The sequence below is a fragment of the Coturnix japonica genome, chromosome 19 (genome assembly GCF_001577835.2).
Source record: "Coturnix japonica isolate 7356 chromosome 19, Coturnix japonica 2.1, whole genome shotgun sequence".
Lineage (NCBI taxonomy): Eukaryota > Metazoa > Chordata > Aves > Galliformes > Phasianidae > Coturnix > Coturnix japonica.
The window spans coordinates 7633059-7652815 of NC_029534.1; the positions used below are offsets into that span (position 1 = coordinate 7633059).

At 47.0% G+C, this 19757-nt stretch overlaps 1 protein-coding gene across 17 annotated transcripts in view; it reads right to left on the reverse strand.

The window, feature by feature from the left end:
* The window catches only part of MSI2 (musashi RNA binding protein 2), a 187135-nt gene that overhangs the window by 121246 nt on the left and 46132 nt on the right, over positions 1 to 19757 (reverse strand). For all 17 annotated transcript variants that reach the window (XR_001559040.2, XR_004309338.1, XR_004309339.1 and 14 more), the window contains exon 6: positions 344 to 436. Coding sequence is in view for 12 of the 17 variants with exons in the window: in XM_015881168.2 (XP_015736654.1) it covers positions 344 to 436 (93 nt within the window). In the remaining 5 variants the exon portion in view is untranslated. The remainder of the gene's footprint in view (positions 1 to 343; positions 437 to 19757) is intronic.

The following is a 19757-nucleotide window of genomic DNA, read 5'->3' on the forward strand; positions in this document are numbered from 1 at the left end:
CTCACAGGAGGCTGATGTTATGGAGCAGACAACTGTGTAATCACTCCTGAACAAACATAAATTCAACTCCCAGTGATTTTTTGGTGTTGTTTTGATTTTTAAGGTAAGTAGTGTTGGCAATGCTGGGCAATGCTGTACACATTCAAATGCAACAAACAATAGGAACCACAAAACAAATTTAAATGGGCTTCGAAAACTTATACTGCAAAGCAGAAAAAGTGGTTCTCCTTCGAGCAGAAACAGCCTCACAGCACTTCTGCTTTTCAAAACACATATTAAAAAGAAGGGGGAAAAAAAAGGGAAGAATTCAAAGAACGCAGCACTCACTCAGGCAGGAACTTACCTTGCCAAACTGTTCAAAGTATTGCTTTACGTCTTCCACTACTGTATTAGCCGATAATCCACCTACAAATATTTTCTTTGTTCTTGTGACCATCTGCAAGAAATTACAAGACAAGCATATGGTTTAACCAGATTATTTCAAACAGCACGTGGAAAAAAAATATATTCTTCAGATGCCATCCCTAGCCCAGTTAATGAGAATATTTCTCTACAAAAGCAATTCAGGTTTTATTTGATTAGATACTTCTTTTCTCTTTGTCTTGTTTTGTTTTTATTTGAGAAATGGCTGAGTAAAGGCACTCAATAACAACTCTAGCCCCCGGATATTTTTTTTTAATAAATGATTTTTATTGTGCTTCTCAATGCAAATATAAGAGAAAAAGGATTCCTCGTTTCAGAACGGCATGGCTTTCCCCCCCCTTCTTTCCTAAAGACAAAGCGCGCTCTTTGGCAGACAAGAGGCAATTCCATCCAACTGAACTGCCGTGCTACGTTTCCATGGGTGGCTTTAAAAGGAACTTTCACAGTTACTTCAAAATTCTCCAAGACAGACCCCACAGCCCAGGCTGGTCCATACAAAGCAAAGGAGCGATGCTGGACTCCCTGTGCAGCGCATACTTTCAGGTGACCCATTACCCATAACTCAGGTGCATCACAACACTCAGATGGACAGGACCCAGCTCAAGTGCCAGAACCCTCAGGAGCAGCAGCAGGGCAGCCAGCATCACTGCACAGCCAGTCCAGCACCTGAGCCATAGCAGCACAGACCCAGACCAACTCTGCCCACAATAAAACATCGATCCCATCTCTGCTGCCATTCAAATCAATCACAGTAGGCACTTCCCTCCATCAGTACCTCCCCGTGCTTTGCAGAGCTGCACTCTCTTTTTTTAAGTTATTAGAAAAAAAAAAATCACAGTGTAAAAATTCAATTATTTTTTCCCAACCGCAATCTAGGATTCTGAAATTGAAGCCCAAGCATATATTTTCCTGTATAAAATTGTGATTTACAAATAAAAAATTGGCTAAAGCTGACTTGTAACTAAAGGATTTTGCAGGGCTGCCAGGAGCCCTCTGCCTGCCGGCATCTGATGGAGATCAGGCCAAGCTCCTGTTGTCGTACAAAAGAAGCAGGAAAGCAATTATTCTAAAGCAATATTTGAAATTATCTTCATTTTTATATTTGACCAAGAAAGAAAAAAGAAAAAAGAATAGAGAAATGCTTCTTGCAGAAAGAAGATTGAAGGTTTAAAAAAAAAGACTATTTTGTTTCAATAGCTTCAGTCAAAGAAAATACAGGTAATGACAAGCAAATTCACAACACTGATGCCAACAGGTGTGCTGCGGGTTGGGAAACGGTTCCAGAAATCAGCTTCTGGGTACAGAAGTGAAGGCCAAAGTGAAGGCTGCCCTCACAATCCCTGCTTTCCTGCAGACGGCTCCAGCATTCGGCATGCAAAGAACTCAGCCCGGTGGCAGCAGGCAGTGCTCGGCATGGGGAAGGCCAGCTTGGGCTGGGGAGGCACCAAGCACACAGAGCTGAGCCAAGCAAGGAGTTTGTATTCAAAATAAAAGGATTTTAACACCAGAATCACTGAACTGTAGGGGTTGGAAGGGACCTCCAGAGCTCATAGAGTCCAACCCCCTGCCAGAGCAGGTTCCCTACACCAGGTTGCACAGCTCAGCATCCAGGTGGGTCTTGAATATCTCCAGAGAAGGAGACCCCACAACCCCCTGTGCAGCCTGTCCCAGTGCTCCATCACCCTCACTGTAAAAAAGTTCTTGCACACATTTGTGCAGAACTCCCTATGCTCTATGTCTCATTTGGCTGTGAAAACACACCTGCACATCTTTAACCAAAATACCCAACTCTACATGAACACTTACGCATGTAAGTGAATGCAGGAGTTGGCCTTGCTGATCCTTATGGATCCCTCCCAAATTGGGGTGTCCTATGAGTCCATGGCACACCTGAGAACAACCTGCTGTGCCATCCATCCACACTCACTCGCAGACACTGTGTTCCCTCGCAGTGCAGTGCCACAATGCAGTGACAGGAAGCATCAGAGCCGACCCACCACAACTGCTCTGAGCAGCACCAAGGGCCGGGTCAGCCAGCAGGCATCCACTGCCAGCCCCACACCGCAGCAACGTGCAGCAAAGCAGAGCTGTCGATGGGCATCGGAAGGACTGCACAAGGTGTAGATTTTATGTGGCTTTGGACTCTTTGTATGCTGATGGTGTCTCTCCCTGCTGTAGCAAGAATCGACAGGGGAGAGGGAGATCTAATGGTGGTTATGAAGTCCGCTAATTGTGAGTACCTGCAGAATTGCTTTGTTTGTACACTGTGTTGGTGTTGCAGTTAATCAAAACACGACATGTGACTACAACTGCGAAGAGTCACTCAAGGTTACAGTCTTTCTCTTGGCTTGGCTCTTCAGAAATACATCTGCCTCTGTGTTCTGCAAAACACAGTTTCTGCAGGAAAAACCCACCGTGCTTCAGCAAGACAGCTCTTCTGGTTTGATGCCATTTATTACTCGGCTAAGGTTGTAATGAGATCCGCTCGTGGCATATCACGTAAATCTTCCCTGAACGACAGACTGAGGACTGTATCTGGAAATGAAGAACCCGTCCCACCAGGGTCCCATGAGAGCTCAACCCATCCTGGGTGACAGGAAGGAACACACCGCTCTGCAGAGGTGCTGCCTCCAGCTCAGCATCCACCGGTGTCCACACACACCAATTCTGTTCTTACGCTTCTTTGTTCCTTCTTCCTCCATCCCATCTGTCTGGTTATCACCATTATTAAAACGGGTAAAGGGGATTTATGAAAGAATTTTTGGAATTCAAAGAACTTCAGAATCTCAGGCTCCAAAGCCCGGCACACCTGCAATGCAGGAATTACATGTTTGACTTCGGGACAACGGCTGTTAAGAATCATTTCCTTCCCATTCTCAACATCTCAGAATGGTGGAAGTGGACTACAGTACTAATAATGAATCTGCATCGCATATTGCTGAAATTAGCATTAATTTCAGATTAAACTAATTATGCATATATAACTGTTTTCCAGAGCACTTTCCTCTTGTGCTACTGAGCGTGTGTGTGGGTGCATGTGTACTCCAGCTCGCTCACCTCATCTGCAGTTTGACATTTCATCATTTCTAATGCATCCGCCTTCTAAATAGGTTTATAATTGGAAAAATCATCTCTGGTATATATGCTGAACTGCATTTTATACCCCATTGTGTTGTACATCCAAACTACAGCATTACCTCTAATTAAAAACAACAATAACTCATGTAATAGGGGAAGTGATCTTGTTAACTAAATTGCCAGGCTTCTTTGGCAGAACACAAACCATAAGCAAAAATTCTCCACTTGTTTACTTTTGCCTCCAGGATCCTCACAGCAACTTCCAAAAAGCTCTTAAGAAACAAACCAGAACACAGTGCAAAGCCCACGACAAAAAAAAAGAACATTTACTAAAAGCTGCCAACTCTTCTCCATTCACAAAGTGAGCAAAGACCCCAGTCGCCATCCTCTCACCCAGAACCACTGCACGGTTGAGAAATGATGGACATATTTCCTGTATAGTACTCCATACCTTCAGTTAGCAAACACGAGGCACTCAAAGCTCCCCAAGAGCAAGAGAAACTCAATCCTGTGCAAAGGCAGCACAGCTTTACGTGCCACGTACAACATGCTTAAGTATTCAAAATAGGATTTCAGCAAGACTTAGCCAGTGCAAATACCTCGTGCCTGACCCCTGCGTAAGCTAAAGTCATCCTGTGAGAACCAACGCCAGCTACAGAAGGGACGCAGCAATGAAAGGGCTCTTTAATTCCACCAAGCGGCACAGATTCCTGGTGGGGTCACTCAGTTCCCTTGATTTCTGCGGAAAATACAGACAGATTGTATTCTCCAAAGCCATTCATCAACAAAACCAACTTAGTCCCTGCTGTCTTCCTAGTTTTCATCTCCCTTTGGTTTCAATGTTAAATTTGAGAGAGCAGGTTTTTGGCTGGCTGTGTGTTAGTTCTGCCCCCCGCAAGATGCCCGTGGTATTGGCAGGAGGCAGAACAAGCAACGTGGTCTTTATGCAGCAGAGCAGCACCAGCCAGAGCCATCTGCAGGGCTGCACCCCTGGCAGGGCCCTCCCCAGTGCTGTCCTGGCTGCAGTCAGCCTGCACACAGCTCCCCACACACACACACAGCCACGATCAGCTGCCTGCGCTCCTGAAAATTAGCCCCAGCTGGGAGAGCTCAGCGTTTCTTCGAGCAAAACGTGGCTTCAAGTTTCAAATCAAAAGATAAAGTGAAATTCACCAGAGCCAGACTTCACACCCTCCAGAGAACAGGAATAGATCACAGCCCCTCAGCCCTGATACAACTACTTGCTCTGAATCCCGCAGGGCTGCTCCCTCCTCCTCCGCTCCAGGTTACTCTTTTATGCGCTGGGGAAGCGAGGTCTGGAGGCAGGAAGAAGAGAACAGAGCAGATCTATTTAAATCCCCCAGTCGTGTCAGCTCCTCACACACGATATGGGAAGAAAGGTAACTAAATGTTCACTGAGTACACACAGCTCATCCACCACACCAGCCGGATTACTGCTCAGCAGTGCTTCAAAACTGCATTGATACGTTAAACGAAGGCAATTATTGTTACAAGAAGACATCTCAGGACCATAAATGGAGACCACTGTTCAATATGAAGATGTATCAGGGACAGGATTTTTGCAATATCCATGTAATGCGGGGATAAAGGTCCCAGAGGGAAGCAATTTAGCCTATAGACGTTGGAGCAGAGTCCTCCTGTAGAACTTCACCTTGTACTGCAGGAAGGCAGGGATGGCGTTCTGCCCAGGGCCATCCACACAAAGACAAGGCAGTAGTGCTTGGTGGGAACACAGCAGACCTGACCATTACAAGGTTCATCAATCCCACTGTTCATATTTTACCATCTTCGGAAGGAAACAATATGCGCCAGACCCAAAAAACAACTAGAAAGCTTTGTCCTCCACCAGGACACCCAGCGGTAAGAGAATACCTTTACAAGGGCACGTTCACAGCTGATGTGCAGCAGGGCTCTCAGCAAAGCAGCCTCTCTGCCAGGCTGCACCAAAGTAGGTCAGAGTGGGAAGCCCAGCTCCCATCGACACAAAACCCCCAGCCAAGAGTCTTCCCAATATTTTTGTGTTTTGAGTCGTAACGACCCCATTAAAATCTATACATGTGTTAGAGCAAAAACAGTAGGCAAAGCTGAGTGCCTTTGATTTGCTGTCGTGCTCGCCTACAGCTGCAGCTGTCATGGGCTGCCGGGCACTGCAGGCACCAGGGGACATTCCCAGGCTGCCCTACAGCCCCTGCCCAGGCTAAAGGACATCACTGCTGGTCAAACCATGCAGGGCAGAGCCAGCCCATTGGCAGCGGATGTGCTCTCATCCTACAGGCAAAATCTATCACTTTCCCTTCCTTCACTGCTCCACACTTAGATCTGAAGCTAGGAGAGCACACACAGGTAGTTACACCTTCACCCAGCTGGATCTTCAGGAGTGCTGAGCAGCTGGCTGTGTCAGAACACCCAAAGCACACAGTTCTGCAGCTAACACACCTCTTACAGTGCTGCCAATGGACCTTTCAGCACGCACTTGTGAGAAGGAAGAAATGCATTTGGAGGCCTAACACAGCGCTTAACAAGAGCCAATAGCACAACCCGACGTGGGGATGAAGAGAAGTGCACGTTCTGTAAGCTCTAAAACTCTTCCAGCTGCAAACAGTGAGGTCACTCCAAGAAGAAGCAAAAACCCTTCATGCCTCCACAGCACAGAAAGCAGGCGTCACTTAAATACTTCTAACTTAGCACCAACTAATTCTTCGTGATAGCCCTGACAAATCAGTGCTAAGAGCTCTCTGCTTAGATTCTAGATAACGCTCTGCTAAAACAGAAAAACCCACAAGAAGCAGAAAGAAACATGTAGAGCAATTTACCTCCCTCCCAACACACTCCAGATGATTTCTCTGAAAAGAACAAATGGAAAACTTTAACCCTTAGCCTTGATTAATTTCATCTACATAATATAGATGCACATGGCAATCAGTTACTGATGAGCAAGTTTTACTTCACATTCTGAGTCAAGCTCATGTCTATGCAACACACTGCCTGGCTTCTTCACAAGGGTGATCTTTTCCTGATATGAGACCACTGAAATCTTGCAGCATGCCCAGATCTGCTCATTACTGCCGTTGAGATACTTCCACAACCCTATGAAACACCACATTTCCTTTCATTCTCTTTCCTCTCCACACAAACGGGTTGGTAAATTGCAAGAATTACCCCGCTCCCACCTTCCTCTCACAAAAGAAAGATGCTTCCCTTGCCAGGGAGGAAACTCACCAGCCATTATAAAAGCAACAGAGTTGTCGCTCTAAAGCAGATCAAATAACCCTTGACTAGGAACAAAAGGGCCCCCGAGGAGTGGCATCGAGAATGAGACGAGAGAAAACATTCTGCCTTTCTTCCAAGGAAGGCAGCACCTCGCAGCTACAAGAGCCTGCTCCCTCGAGTGATGCTTACTCACTTACTGACCGGGGGACAAGTCATCTCAGTCTCCATAGGGCTGATATATCAGAGTCTTGGGAGAAACTCTGCCGCACTCTGCAAGGCTCAGCATTTAAGCGTACATTTTAACTTGCAGAGCTTGTAGAAGCCTCATTAGATTGAGTACGCTGCACAGTCAAGCGCTGTGTGCTTTGGTTTCCACAATAAGAACAAAAAAAGTATCCCCACAGCTCACCGGGCCTGTGAGGCTTCACTCATTAAACATCTGACCTGCCGAAAGTCTGATTTGAAGATGCTGGAAGAGAGCAAGACATTGTTACTGACATTACTGCTATTATAGGAGGAATAAAAAATATTATTCCTAGCCAGGGAGGTCATAGCAAACTACCAAGCAAGAGATAAATCAGCCAGGGTCTCCAAAAAAAGACATCATTCCTCCCTTACTCCAACATCTCAATGTGCATGATTTTATTATTTTTTGTGTTAGATATTCCTATAAATCCTCCTCTGTAGAAAGCTCTGCTTTCAGAAGGGGAGAAGTAGCAGATAAAATACTACCTATCAAAATGAACTCAAGTCTCTAGTAACATAACTAAATGTGTAATGTTACAGATGTTTTATAGCCAGGATGTCGGATCCATTTAGATCATTTTTACAAACCCAGCAAGAAGTATCTCCCCAGCGCTGGAAACCACGCTAACAGGTCTTGGACTGATTGCTTACCCAAAGCTAAAGCCAGGGATCAGCGATGCCTCCTGACCAGCACTCGGAGGGCTCACGTGCCAGCTGCAGCCCAGAAACCTGAGCCAAAAGGAGGTGGGAGTCTGGCAGAGCAGGCAGCCTTACAGCACGGGGCTGGGAAGGGGTAAGCAGGAGGGAAAGTGGGGAAGGAGCAGGGCTGGGCAACCAGCAGAAACAACCGAGAAGAAGCAGACCATTGGCCTTGCCACCAGTAAGGCATGAAGTGTGCAGAAACAACACAGAACCACTTCCTACCTGCGGTGGCACATGCGGCCCATGTGTTCCAGGAGCACACGCCAATAGCAGCCCTGCAGCCAGGCCCACCTCCTGCCCAGGACCAAGCAGCACCCACCTGCAGCACGCCCTGGCTGTACGAACGGCAGCCAGCAGCACGCTGAGCTGACAGCCACCGCGCTGTGCACACGCTGCTGCCCGGGCTGACGGCACAATGACTGACGTATGGTTGTACTTGCAAAGCCCATTAGCAAGTGGTACTCAACACTGAGAGATTTATTACCAGAATGATAACTGTCTCATGCTGCTTTGTTTGCTAATTGCAACTAGCTTCACTTTCAGGAGGATGGGAGCCTAATAAATCAGTTATCTCCAGGAAGAATTTATTTAAAGTTGTTAACATTGTAAATCCAAGTACTTGGCAAGAGATTCTGCAAAAAAGGATGTGTTTATACTTCAGCATTTGGATGGCAGGACACGCGGTGTGACTCAGCACCCGGCTCTGACGCGGCCATCTCGAGCAGGATGCCAGCCAGAGGCTCAGGACTTCAGGCCACAGGAAGGTGCCAGCCTCCTTCCCACGTGGCGAAAGCCCAGGGACACTGTTCTCAGCACACTCCTCCAGCCTTCCACCAAGAAACAAACCCAGTGTGTCGCCTCCAGAGGACAGGGCTCCAGCTCCCTTTCACAGAACGCTGCCCAGATCCCACTGCTGACCAGCGCAGAATGGACCCTTGAGACAGCCCCACCACATCTCCCTGGTCTGAGCATGGACTTGAGAAACAGAAATGCACAGCAAAGAAGCGGAGGCTCCAGGACAAGAGGCAGAAAGCTCACACGTTATGCTGGAGCTCACCAACTTCCAGCTCCATCTTGGCCCTACCAGTCCCTCGCCAGGCATCACCCCAGCGCTCCTCCAGAGACACGCACCCACCTCACTGCAAGCTCTGCACAAATGAATTCTCTGCAAACAACACCAAAGCCACAGGGACTGTGCCTGGTGCCTCTCTGTTCTCAAACACCGACTCTCCTTATTCCAGCACTCGCAGAATTTGGCGCTGAGAGCGCATTAGAAGAAAGCTGTTGTCACATTGACAGTCCTGTAGTTTCTTCTCCTCCCTTGGGCTGCTAGACCTACGGAGCTCAAAGAAACCACTGAACTGTGGTATTTCGGTCACCAGCTCAGCCTCCTACCTGCTGTAAGATAAGAAGAGGGGGTTCTGGTTTCCTCCTTCCCCAGGCTGACGAGCACAGTGCTGTGCTGTGTGCACGACTTGCTGGCTCCCTAAGCAGCAGCTGTCACAACGAAGGGACTCCTTATTACCTGATTCATAATACCAACAGGTCTCTAATTATTACAGTACTGAAAATAAGCAACCAGCCGGAAATACGCTCCTTCCCTGTCTTCCCCATAGGGGAACTCTGCTGAATGTCAAGGACTATCACAGCTCCATACACTCAAAACTTGAAAGCACCTAGACCATTAGAACACTGCCAAGAATCTCACACAGACAGGCCTAGTCACTGAGATGGCTGGATTTCCAGGACTGGCAGGACATGAAAAGCTGGGACAACATTCATGAACAGCTACTTGTGTAGTTTGACTCAAGACAAATCTGAGCACCATTTACATATGCCTCCTGTCTGATAAAGCCGCAATTTGAACTTCAGTTCTACTGCAGGATTAGAGTACCACGGATGCAGTGCCAGGGGAAAGCTGCAGCTGTTTTGCCAGCAGATCACACATCAGGAGGCAGAGGGGCTGCTGGCACAGCAGGAACTACCTCAGCCTGAAATCCCACACCATACTGAACTGGGCTGCCTGCAGGGTGCTGGAGATCTCACTCCTCCCAAGGAACTTTATGATCTGAAGATGCCCTGGAGACTCCAGCCTAAGGCTGGGAGCTCTGTGTGTTGCTTTGCATAGACACACAGGTGGCTAAAGACCGCTCCTGTATTAACAGGAGGTAAACCAGGAACCACATGAACACCTTTCAGACACACACGGCCCCATACATCACAGCAGTCCATGCAGACCAACATCATCTTTTGCTGAGGCTTACACCTCACTTCTCCAATCCCATTTCTTTGAAGTGATATAAAATATGTAAATTAGCTGCCCAGACTGAATTAACACATGGAAGATGCTTCCTTTTAAGCAAAGGCTAACTGCACCAAAACAACGAGGAGGTGATCACAACCGCTGCAGCAGCCACACCACGCTGGCAGCACGCTGGGACCAACCCCCTCCCAGGCTCCAAGAGGACAAGCAGCCCCCACGCAATGCCCAGGAACCGTCTGGCAGCCAGACACGCTTCCCAGCCTTCTCGGTGCTGATTTGCTTCCCCGCTCCACAAACTGCACCGTGCCAGTCTTTCTAGCTCCAAAGCTCTGCCCTGGAGGCAAAACGCAGCCAGCTGCAGCAAGGCTTTGATGGATATTCTCTGGGAAGAAGGGGAGATGAGAAAGCAGAGGGGCTGAAGGTTTGAAAATTCCAGGTTATTCATTCAGTTCAAGTTCAGCAATCCGTCATCCATTGTTAAATCGCAGACCACATACTGAGAGTTAAAGACTTGTATGGGTCCCCAGGGACTAATCGAGGAATGATTTCAGCTTCTAACTGTGCTCTAACCAGGCACTTAGGATGCAAAGCACAAGTTTGCGATACTATTGTACTCTGCATCAAAATGACTTTTTGATACATTTCTGCAAATAACTAATACGGAAAAAAACCCATCACCCTGGCATTTAACATAATTCTTCCCCTCCGTCCCCCATCCTTATATTCACATTTGTGACAAACCGCTTCTGCCTTCAATTAGGTCCTACTTTATGTATGCATGAAGCCCCCAAAATACGAGCGCTTTTATGCAACACCAGATTATCTAATGCGCACATATTTTGCAAAAGGGCGCTTTTAAAATACCTCATCACAAAGAAAAAAAAGCATTCCATTCAGCAAGTGAGAAAGGAACCGAACACAAAGGCGGTAAAAAAGAAACGCAACGCATTTTATATTGAGCAATCAAGCGCTGTCACACGTTGAAAACACAAAGAGCTGGAAGTTTAAGTGGGCATTCACCAAGGACCTTACCCTGGGACACGCTTCCTCGGCAATACAGAAAGAGCTCCTTATCAACGCACCGCAGTAAGACGCGGGATCTCTGCCTATTTAAATACAACAACAACAACAACAACAAAACAGAGAAATAACTTCTCCTGACAGCCTGACAGCTGACATTCTTAACTGAAAAAGCTGTGTGCCAGGAATTATCAGGCCTGGCTTTTCCCTCCCTGATAGATGACAGAGCAAAAAACAACAACAGCCACACACATCTCATAAATCACAACTTTTATTGAATGCCTCGCCACATAATAGCAACAGTCAAACTGAATAAAGATGCTTTTCAGCGCTCATCTGTAAAATACTGGGGGAGAATAGAGATCATTCCCAGCGCTAACAGCATCTCCCAGACAGAACAGGTATTAATATCACCACTGCCATTCCTCTTATGCTGCTACCAGTTTGGGGGCTTCTTAATCTTCCAGCGTTTTTTCTTCCCAAAGCATCAAAGAATGCAGAGAAGAAAAACGGAAATTAAATGCAGGTGGAACAGAAGCAGAAGACAGACAACTCCGGACAGGCAAACACTGCAGCCCCACTGCTTCCAGCTCTGCTCTGCGGGCCGAAGCCCAACCTGCAGCGTACACTGAACACAGAGGCACGGCCACTTGTTGTGGCTGCCACGTGCCCAGCTGCTTCTTGCTGGGAAGCACCAGGAATCGGCCTCCAGACCTTCTGGAGTCAAAAGAGAGGTGAGCAGAGAAGACGTACGTGCTACATCGGGAGAAAGCAAAGGTGGCAGCTCCAGTCAAGAGGAATTAGCGTGATCTCCTGAGTCAATTAGCTGGAGGGAAGACTGAAAGGATAGCCAAAGGTGTGGGACTGCAGGTGAATGGCAGACAGGCCTCAAAAGGGGAGAGGTGAAGGCTAATTTCCCAAAATAGACCCTTGTATCTGACGGGTCCCAATAGAAGAACACAACTGGGCTCTGCGATGGGCTGAGGCTCAGTGTGAGGCTGCCCTGAGTTGCCTCAGACTGTAGAGACTGCTTCCAGTACAGCAATAATAGTAATGATAACAAGAATAATTTCTATACTTATCTGAATTAGTGAATATATCAATAGTACTTTGCAACTGAATAGTTTAGAGGCACTTAATTTTTTTAATTTCAAGAAAAGCCTAAAAACACATTTTCATCTCCCTTATAATAGAAAATTCCTAATACAATCTTTCCAGCACATAAACCAAAGGAGGCAGAGGGGCATTTGTATATTAAATCAATTACCAGAACTTCACTTCAACGCGAGCTAATTAAAATTTCATGTGATCCATACCAATAATAGTACGGAGGATCACAGCTGGTGTTTTCAAAGTCAAGCAACAAAATACAAATACATGGGGATCTTGGGCTCCAGCTCTGCTGTGGAGACCAAAATAGACACCCAGCTCCACCAAACTCCCCCCAGGGTGGGCTGGACACCTCGATGCTGCTGAGCTTCAACTGTGAGCATCACTGCAGGGCCTGAGCTGCCCCAAGCCAAGTGCATGGCCCCAGCAGCACGCAGGGTGCAGTGGCAGCTCCACTCAGAGCAGGTCCATCCCCTGTGCCTGCCATCTGCAGGGGCTTCAGCCAGGACTCAGCCCCAGTTCTGTGGTTTTCCAACCACGGGCTCCGACCCCCAACATGAAGTGCAATATTATCTTTGAGAAAACAGACTGAGCATATGCTCTTGAGGCTTCTACCCACACAGTGGGCGGGTGTTACAACAAACATTATGCAAGACGGGTACCAAATGTGTCTAAATATCTACAGTGGAAGGGTTTCTTTTCCACTTAAAGCATTCAGTTCAGGATGAACAGAATTGGGCCAGTACCGAAGCTAATGAAACAACCCGTGGGCTGAATGTGATCCCCCATCCCCAGGAAGGTTCGTTCTCCCTACATCAGTCCTGCACTGACAAAGGCACAGCACTCCTGCCACGCCGTGCTCAAGCCCCAAGAGTGCTAATGCAGCGCTGCTGCAGGCACAGCGAACAGGCCCTGCCCCAGCTTAGCTGCATTCCTCCTGCAAACAGCAACAATCCTCTGAGTTAGGCAGCGTTTGGGAGATGTGCGGAGAGAGGCACTGTCAGAAGTGCTTTTATTTCCTTTTGAAGAAGTCTAAGCAGGCGAAGGGAGGGGGTGGGGGTTTTGTTTCCAATATCCATCTGCTCCTGCCGCCGTTCTGCATGTAAAATCACACTTCTGAATCTGTGACATCCTGCCTGGTTGCTGTGGAAATAGCTATGCCGTCACAGGCAAAGGGCAGCTCCTCCAGCTTGGGAATAAGCAGCAACAAAGATAATGCGTTTGCTTAAGCGATGCTCTTAAACAAACCAACAGCCAAAAAGCTTAGATAAGGGGGAAAAAATTAGAGAGAACACAACAGCCAGAGCAGATTTGCCTCTAAACCACATGTTTTCCAAGTTCCCCAGTAAGACATTAGCATTTCTTTAATTTCCAGCCCTTCCTTTTGTTCCATTAAAAACTACAAAATCCACAATTAATGAAAATCCAAAAATGTTTCTGCTCTCTAAGCATGTAGCCATAAACATCAGCACGTATCGTATTATTTCTAATCAGCTTCATGGGAAGGAGACATACATTTGACTGAAGTGCTGCATCATTCTTTCTATGTAAGAGGCCCATTACCAGACTGTACTTATTTGCAAGTCAAATTACAACGCCACTATTCAAACACATTTCCAAGCCCCCAAAAAACAAGGCAGTAGTTTCGGCTACCCAGAGCTAACTCAATCTGACAGCCACAGCACTGATGCCTGCCAGCGCTGATTGACTGGGTGGATATATTTAGGCACAGAGAGCAGAGGAGGGGGGAGGGAGCAGCTGAGTTGCTGAATTCAAGCACACTGCTAGTAACCAAAAATAACAAGCCCTGGTTCAGCGGCATTGCTCAGAACGGACTCAGCTCTATCGTGTAGAATCCGACTAATGGAGAATTTACTACCACGAGGGCAATGCCAAAATTGACACAACGCACTCAGAAGAGCGATTAGGAAATATGCATCGAGGGTATATGCATCTGTGGAATCACCATTTCCCTCCTGTAAGCATCTTCTAAAATTTCCTAAATAGAGAAAAAAGCGTGAAATTCAAATGTCTTTTTTTAATTATCATTTTTAAAGCAGGGATTGAACAAATACCACATCAGGGGAGTATATCACATACCCATTCCGTAGGCAGAGCCTCCTCTCTCAATTGCACTCCTCGTTCAGCAAAAGATGCCAAGTGCCACTAGCTGAGGGAAAGGACCCTCTCCAGGATGAAAGGACAGCACACAAAGCGAATTGAAGAGCAGGATTCAATTTTTTCTGCCCTCTTCTAAGTGCTAAGATAAACCCTGGAAAACGAGCTCTATTTACACATGTAAATCAAGAAATCAAGCCTCCACAGAGCATCAGTGGTACATCTCCAGTTTAGAAACAGGGAGAAGGGTGGATCTGCTGGGTTTCTTTTAACTGAACTCTCTGGGCACCCACAGTCTCTGCTCTGCCCCAGCTCTCCCACATGCTTCCCAGCAAACAGAACCAGCCCAGGGCCCTACAGACACCACCCAACAGCACCGTCCTTGGGGCTGAGCACCCAGTGCTGTGTGCGGAGCAGCCTGCAGGGATGGGTGCGTGCTGCCATGGCCAAAAGCAGGCAGATGGCCAAGGGCAGTGGCAGGATACAGGCATCCAACTAACACAGCCCCCCCTCTACAAACGCTTTCCTAACAGTGATGCTGCCTTAAAACGTTAAGGTTGTTTAAGAAAAGAGAACCTTAAAATGTAAGCGGAATCAGGCACCAGAACCTTAATTTATCAATTAGACACCATCTGCGGGTTGTGTTCCTTGAAGTAATTGTTGAATTTGACAATGCACTGCTGCTCTACAAAGTTTCTGCCAGCCTTGCTACCATTTAATTAAATTTCTGCACTTAACTTTGATTGCACTGAAAGCGCTGCTGCTTTCTGCCGACGGAGTACCTCAGCCACCTGCTGTGTTAGAACTAACCGGGTTTCCACACTTCTATCAAGAATTATGTTTCTTATTTTTAGCCTTTGTCTTTATCCTCACAAAAAGGGAAAGCAATAATAAAGAGCACAAGGTTCCACATGCCAAAGCCACAATAACCAGCACGTAGAGAAGCAGAGATTTTTACATCACCCAACACACATCAGACTCTTCCCTTTTCATTTCTAACTATGAAACAAGTGTCAGGACATGATGGCTTAATGTGCTGCGCTTTGCTTAAACAAAGTGAGCTTCCTGTGCCTCCTCATTATATTTGTATACACCTCTTGTATTTGTATCCAGAGATAAAGGCAAACATCCCAGCAATTTACATACATAAATATTGCACACAGAAATAAGAATCAAGACGTCAGTCTCCCCTTGACTTGAAGCTTTGGGAAAGAAAACTTCAGTAACATCCAACAAGCAGCACAAGGAGCCCCAGAAGCCAGGCAAGAGCAGCACCCACCTGGCTGCAGGCAGTGACCCCAGCCCACAGCAAGCAGCACACAGCCCAGGGAGCACCCGAGCTCCTGTACCAGAACACAACCAGCTGCATGCACAGTGCTGGCATAGGCTCACTCTGCTGGAGAAAAAAACAGGAGGAAATGGATTTGGACATTTCCTCAGCTGTGAGGATTGCTGTGTCCATCTCCCTTCTAACTCCTTGCTTGCTTCATCAAATGCAACACAAGGATCAAGGTAGGGAGGAACTTTGGTTCTCCTCCCACCCTTCTGATAGTTGAAATGAGAAAAGCATTTCCCCTGCTCACATGAAGGAGCTTATACCATATTGATGCACACTAGACATTTTTAAATCCTTACTGTAAACGCTGTGGAACTACAAAGATACATCTCACCCAGTGCTAAAAAAAAGTCAGATTTAATGATAGAGGAAATTCAAAGCCAATGGGAATAAGTTGGCGCTTACATAGGGTCTGTAATTCAGGGCAGCGCAGCAGAACACCGAGGGAGGTCACGATGACGACCCCAAGTCTACTTCCGGGCTTTGCTCAGGCCAAGCAGAGCCAGTCATTTAGATATTTAAATTATTTTAATAAACTTTCATAGAAGGTTATGAAATATTTATTAGAAGCCTGTGGGGCTGACTGGCAACGCTGCAAGAAAAGTACAGGTTTAGGCAATTTGGTAAAGCATGTATTCTACAACTGGACAGAATGGAGTAACTCTTAAGCCAACTCACAAATAGATTTTATGATGCATTTCATAGAAAATGACAATTGCACAAGTAAGGCTCAGCACCAACCCTCCACTCCATCTCCAGCCACTCCTGAAGATGAAGGCCATGCAGCCGCTCAGCACCAGAGCACAGCTGGAGCTGCATTCCCTTCCCAAAGCTGAGGCCACTCTGATCTCTCTGACCTCTGTTATTACACAAACCTATTTTATTCTCCGTCCTCCGTACACCTGAAGTGTTTTGTTTTGTTTTTTATTTTGTACCTTTGTAATCAATCGCAGCAGGGTCTGGGGTAAGGCCTTGTTTCCATAACCACACTTCTAACTCTGCCATTTTTAATAGCTTGAAACATCCAAAGTCAGCACAAGCCCAAGGTACTCCTGGGAGGATGTGAACCAACCAATGTGCAGCCTGGGTGCTGAGCAGCTGCAGAGCACAGCAGCATCCCCAGCCCAGGAGCAGCACAGGGAGCACAGAGCCCACATCAGGCCCACCCAGCATGGCTTCCAAGGCTAAGAGTGCAGACTGGGGGCCATGGAATTACTTAGAGGTACAGGACAGGAAGAGACACTTCTCTTTGTCTTCAGTGCTGCCCTAAATTAACTTTTAATACGGAACAGAATGTCACATTTGCTTCTCGTAATCTAAAAATTTCTCCTTATGCAGTAGCAGTAAAGGAGGGCTTTTAAAAATTAAATAGAGCTAAAAACCACGCAAGAGTGTATTTCATGGCTATAAAAAAGCATTTTAAATGTAGAGTTAAAAAGGTGTTTCAAGTGTTTTCATCAAAGTCAGGAGAAACGGAAGGAAAATAGGATTATAAAACCTGCGTTTCTTCTTCAAAATCAGCTCTGTGACTCAGAGCACACAAAAGCCTTTTTGCTGCTGTGATGATCCCATATCCCAACCTGGGCAGCACTGTGTCCTGTTGGTTAGTTGGAGTAAATGGGAACTGTCAGCCTGGCAGTCCCTGCTGCCATACCCACCGTGCTGCCAGCGTGTTATCCCCGGAAGGGAGCACAGCTCTGGCCAATGGCCTTCAGATGCTGACCACAAACGAGATGTGGAAGCACGGCCCATAGCCAAGGAAGCAGGAATCCAAACCCAGCACTGTAAGAGCCCCCAGGGCCCAGGGTGAGGGCTGGGCCCTGCTGCTCCTGGTGGACGAGTGGCCAGAGCTGGCCTCCCTCTCACCAGCACTCCCTGAGCTCATACAACACATTCATTTCATAATCCCAGCTGCTCAGAGATGAGCACAGGGACAGTCCTGCTGCAGCTCTGCACATCCCTCCTGCAGTCAGAATTCAGTCCCACATCTCTGCGCAGTCCAGGTTTGTGTCCGTTTCCTGACAGCACAAATTAAGAGTGTTTGAAAACACAAACAGTGCATTTGTAGTTACTAGAGTTAGAGCACAGCCGCGCAAAAGCCACCAAAAGCACCGGGAAGGATGCAGAGGGCAGCACCCAGCGCTGTGCTGGGACTGCTCAGACCTGCCTTGCTCCACCACGGGGTCCCGTTCTGCCATTAAGCCACAGTGCAGATACAAAGCACATTTAGAACAGCAACCAGAGACACCGCCATCTCTGGAAGGGAAAGCCCAAACTCAAGGATGAACCCGAGCTCCTTTTGTGAGAGGTTTCAGAAACATCTGCATCTAATGCAAACATGGGGCAGGAGACCACTCTCCCCTGATAAACTGTATAAAGAAGACCAAACAGCAAATGCTGCAGGAAGGTGATGAGCCAGTGCATGGCAAGCAGCTGCCTGGCACTGCCCTGGGGGCTCCCCGCCACACATACACTTCCTGCACACACCGGTCCGTGACACAACAGGGTTCTATTAGTGCAGCTCTATTACAAAACGAAAAACAATCCCCCAAGTGCAGACAGGACCTTGCAGTCCCCAGCCTGCAGATGAGAATCAGGTGAGAATTCAGCGACCTGCTCCTCCTCACCTTCCCAAATTCCATTCCTCTTCTAAACCTTGATGCTGTTAAAAGTAGACGACTCGTGCTCTGACAGCCAGGAGCTCAACATACTTGGAGCCACACAGAGCCCTGGGATGTGACGACAAACCCTCGCAGCCGGCTGCTGTGGGAGCTGCCTGCATGGCAGCGCCTTCTGGAGACGTTGCAGTGATCACTGAGGCCTAGAGCATCAAATCACACATCACACTGCTCTGCACAGTGCCATGGTGCTTCTTCCCTTCTTCATTATTTTCATTTAGTGAACCAAAAGGTTTCCTAAGTTTTCTCAACAACTCTTCAAGCAATACCCTTCCGCTCACCATTTTTTCATGCAATTCCCCAAGTGCCTCAGATCTTTACCACCAAACCTCAAACTGAGATTCCAATTGTGAACCAAGCAAAGCAAGCACCAATCTACCTCTCACCTTAAACCAACAGGATACGACAATAAAAACATCCTGGTTTGGTTGCCTGAAGCAAGCAAAGCATCCACGTCAGGATTATAAAGTACACATACAAATCAACACACCCCACCACCACATGGACTTCCTTCCCTTGCATTAAGCAAAGTGCAACTGAGCAGCACTGAGATGCAAATTACTCAGAGGAGAGTTTAGGGACATGAAGGAAACGGAAGGATTTCGTGTCTGGATGCATTCTGATTTGAGTAGCTGCAAACTACAGCAACTCTTCAGAATTCATATGAGGAAGACTTTAAATAAAGGGAAAAAAAAAAAAAAAAATCAAGGAAAAAACCCAACACTGCTCCCCTCTGTTAATAGAGGGAATGATGCAATTACAAGAGGAGCCAGGATGCCCTCAGGTCCTGAATTCTGTTCTAACTACAGAGAAGGGGAAGCAGAGAAAGCAGAGCTGTTCCAGTCACTCCAGGAGCACAGTGAGGCCCATGTCCAGCAGCTGCCTGGCCAATGCAGAAGGGAGCAGGGGAAGCAGCTGTTAGAGCAGGGAGCTGCAGCAGCCCCAGCCCAGGGATGTGTGGCACCAGCAGCACCACGAGGTGCTCTCAGTGCCAATGAAATTCCAATGCTTCCACCGCCACGAAACTGATTAAACAGAGGGTTATCCATGGTTCCAATAGGCTCTGTAGCCCAGGTTTCTTCATCAGGAAATGGTTACCAAAGTGCCATGTAGGGATGGATTAGGAACAGGAGAGATTGTGATGAACTCTGCTGCTTTTGAAAGAAATCAGATCAAGTCTGCAGCAGAAGATCCGTCCAAGGAAACGGTGAATATAGAACACTTTGTGCATTAAACATAATGGTACCCATAATTTCTGACCTACCCCAAAATGATTTTGCAAATAACCAGTAGCACATGCAATGGAAAGACAGAGCCTCAACTGGCTGCTAATCATCACTAAATAATGACATTTCCATGTCACTGTAAATGTAAACATGTAAATGTAAACATGCATCCAATTGTGCATCAATAAAGAGCTGTTAACAACACAACTGTGGAGTCCCATAATTCCTTTTAAAAAATAACATTAAATTCCTCATCAAAGAAAAGACTGAATGCCACTGGATGCATATAGAAATAGAGCAAAGCGACTCCTGCACAGCACACCATT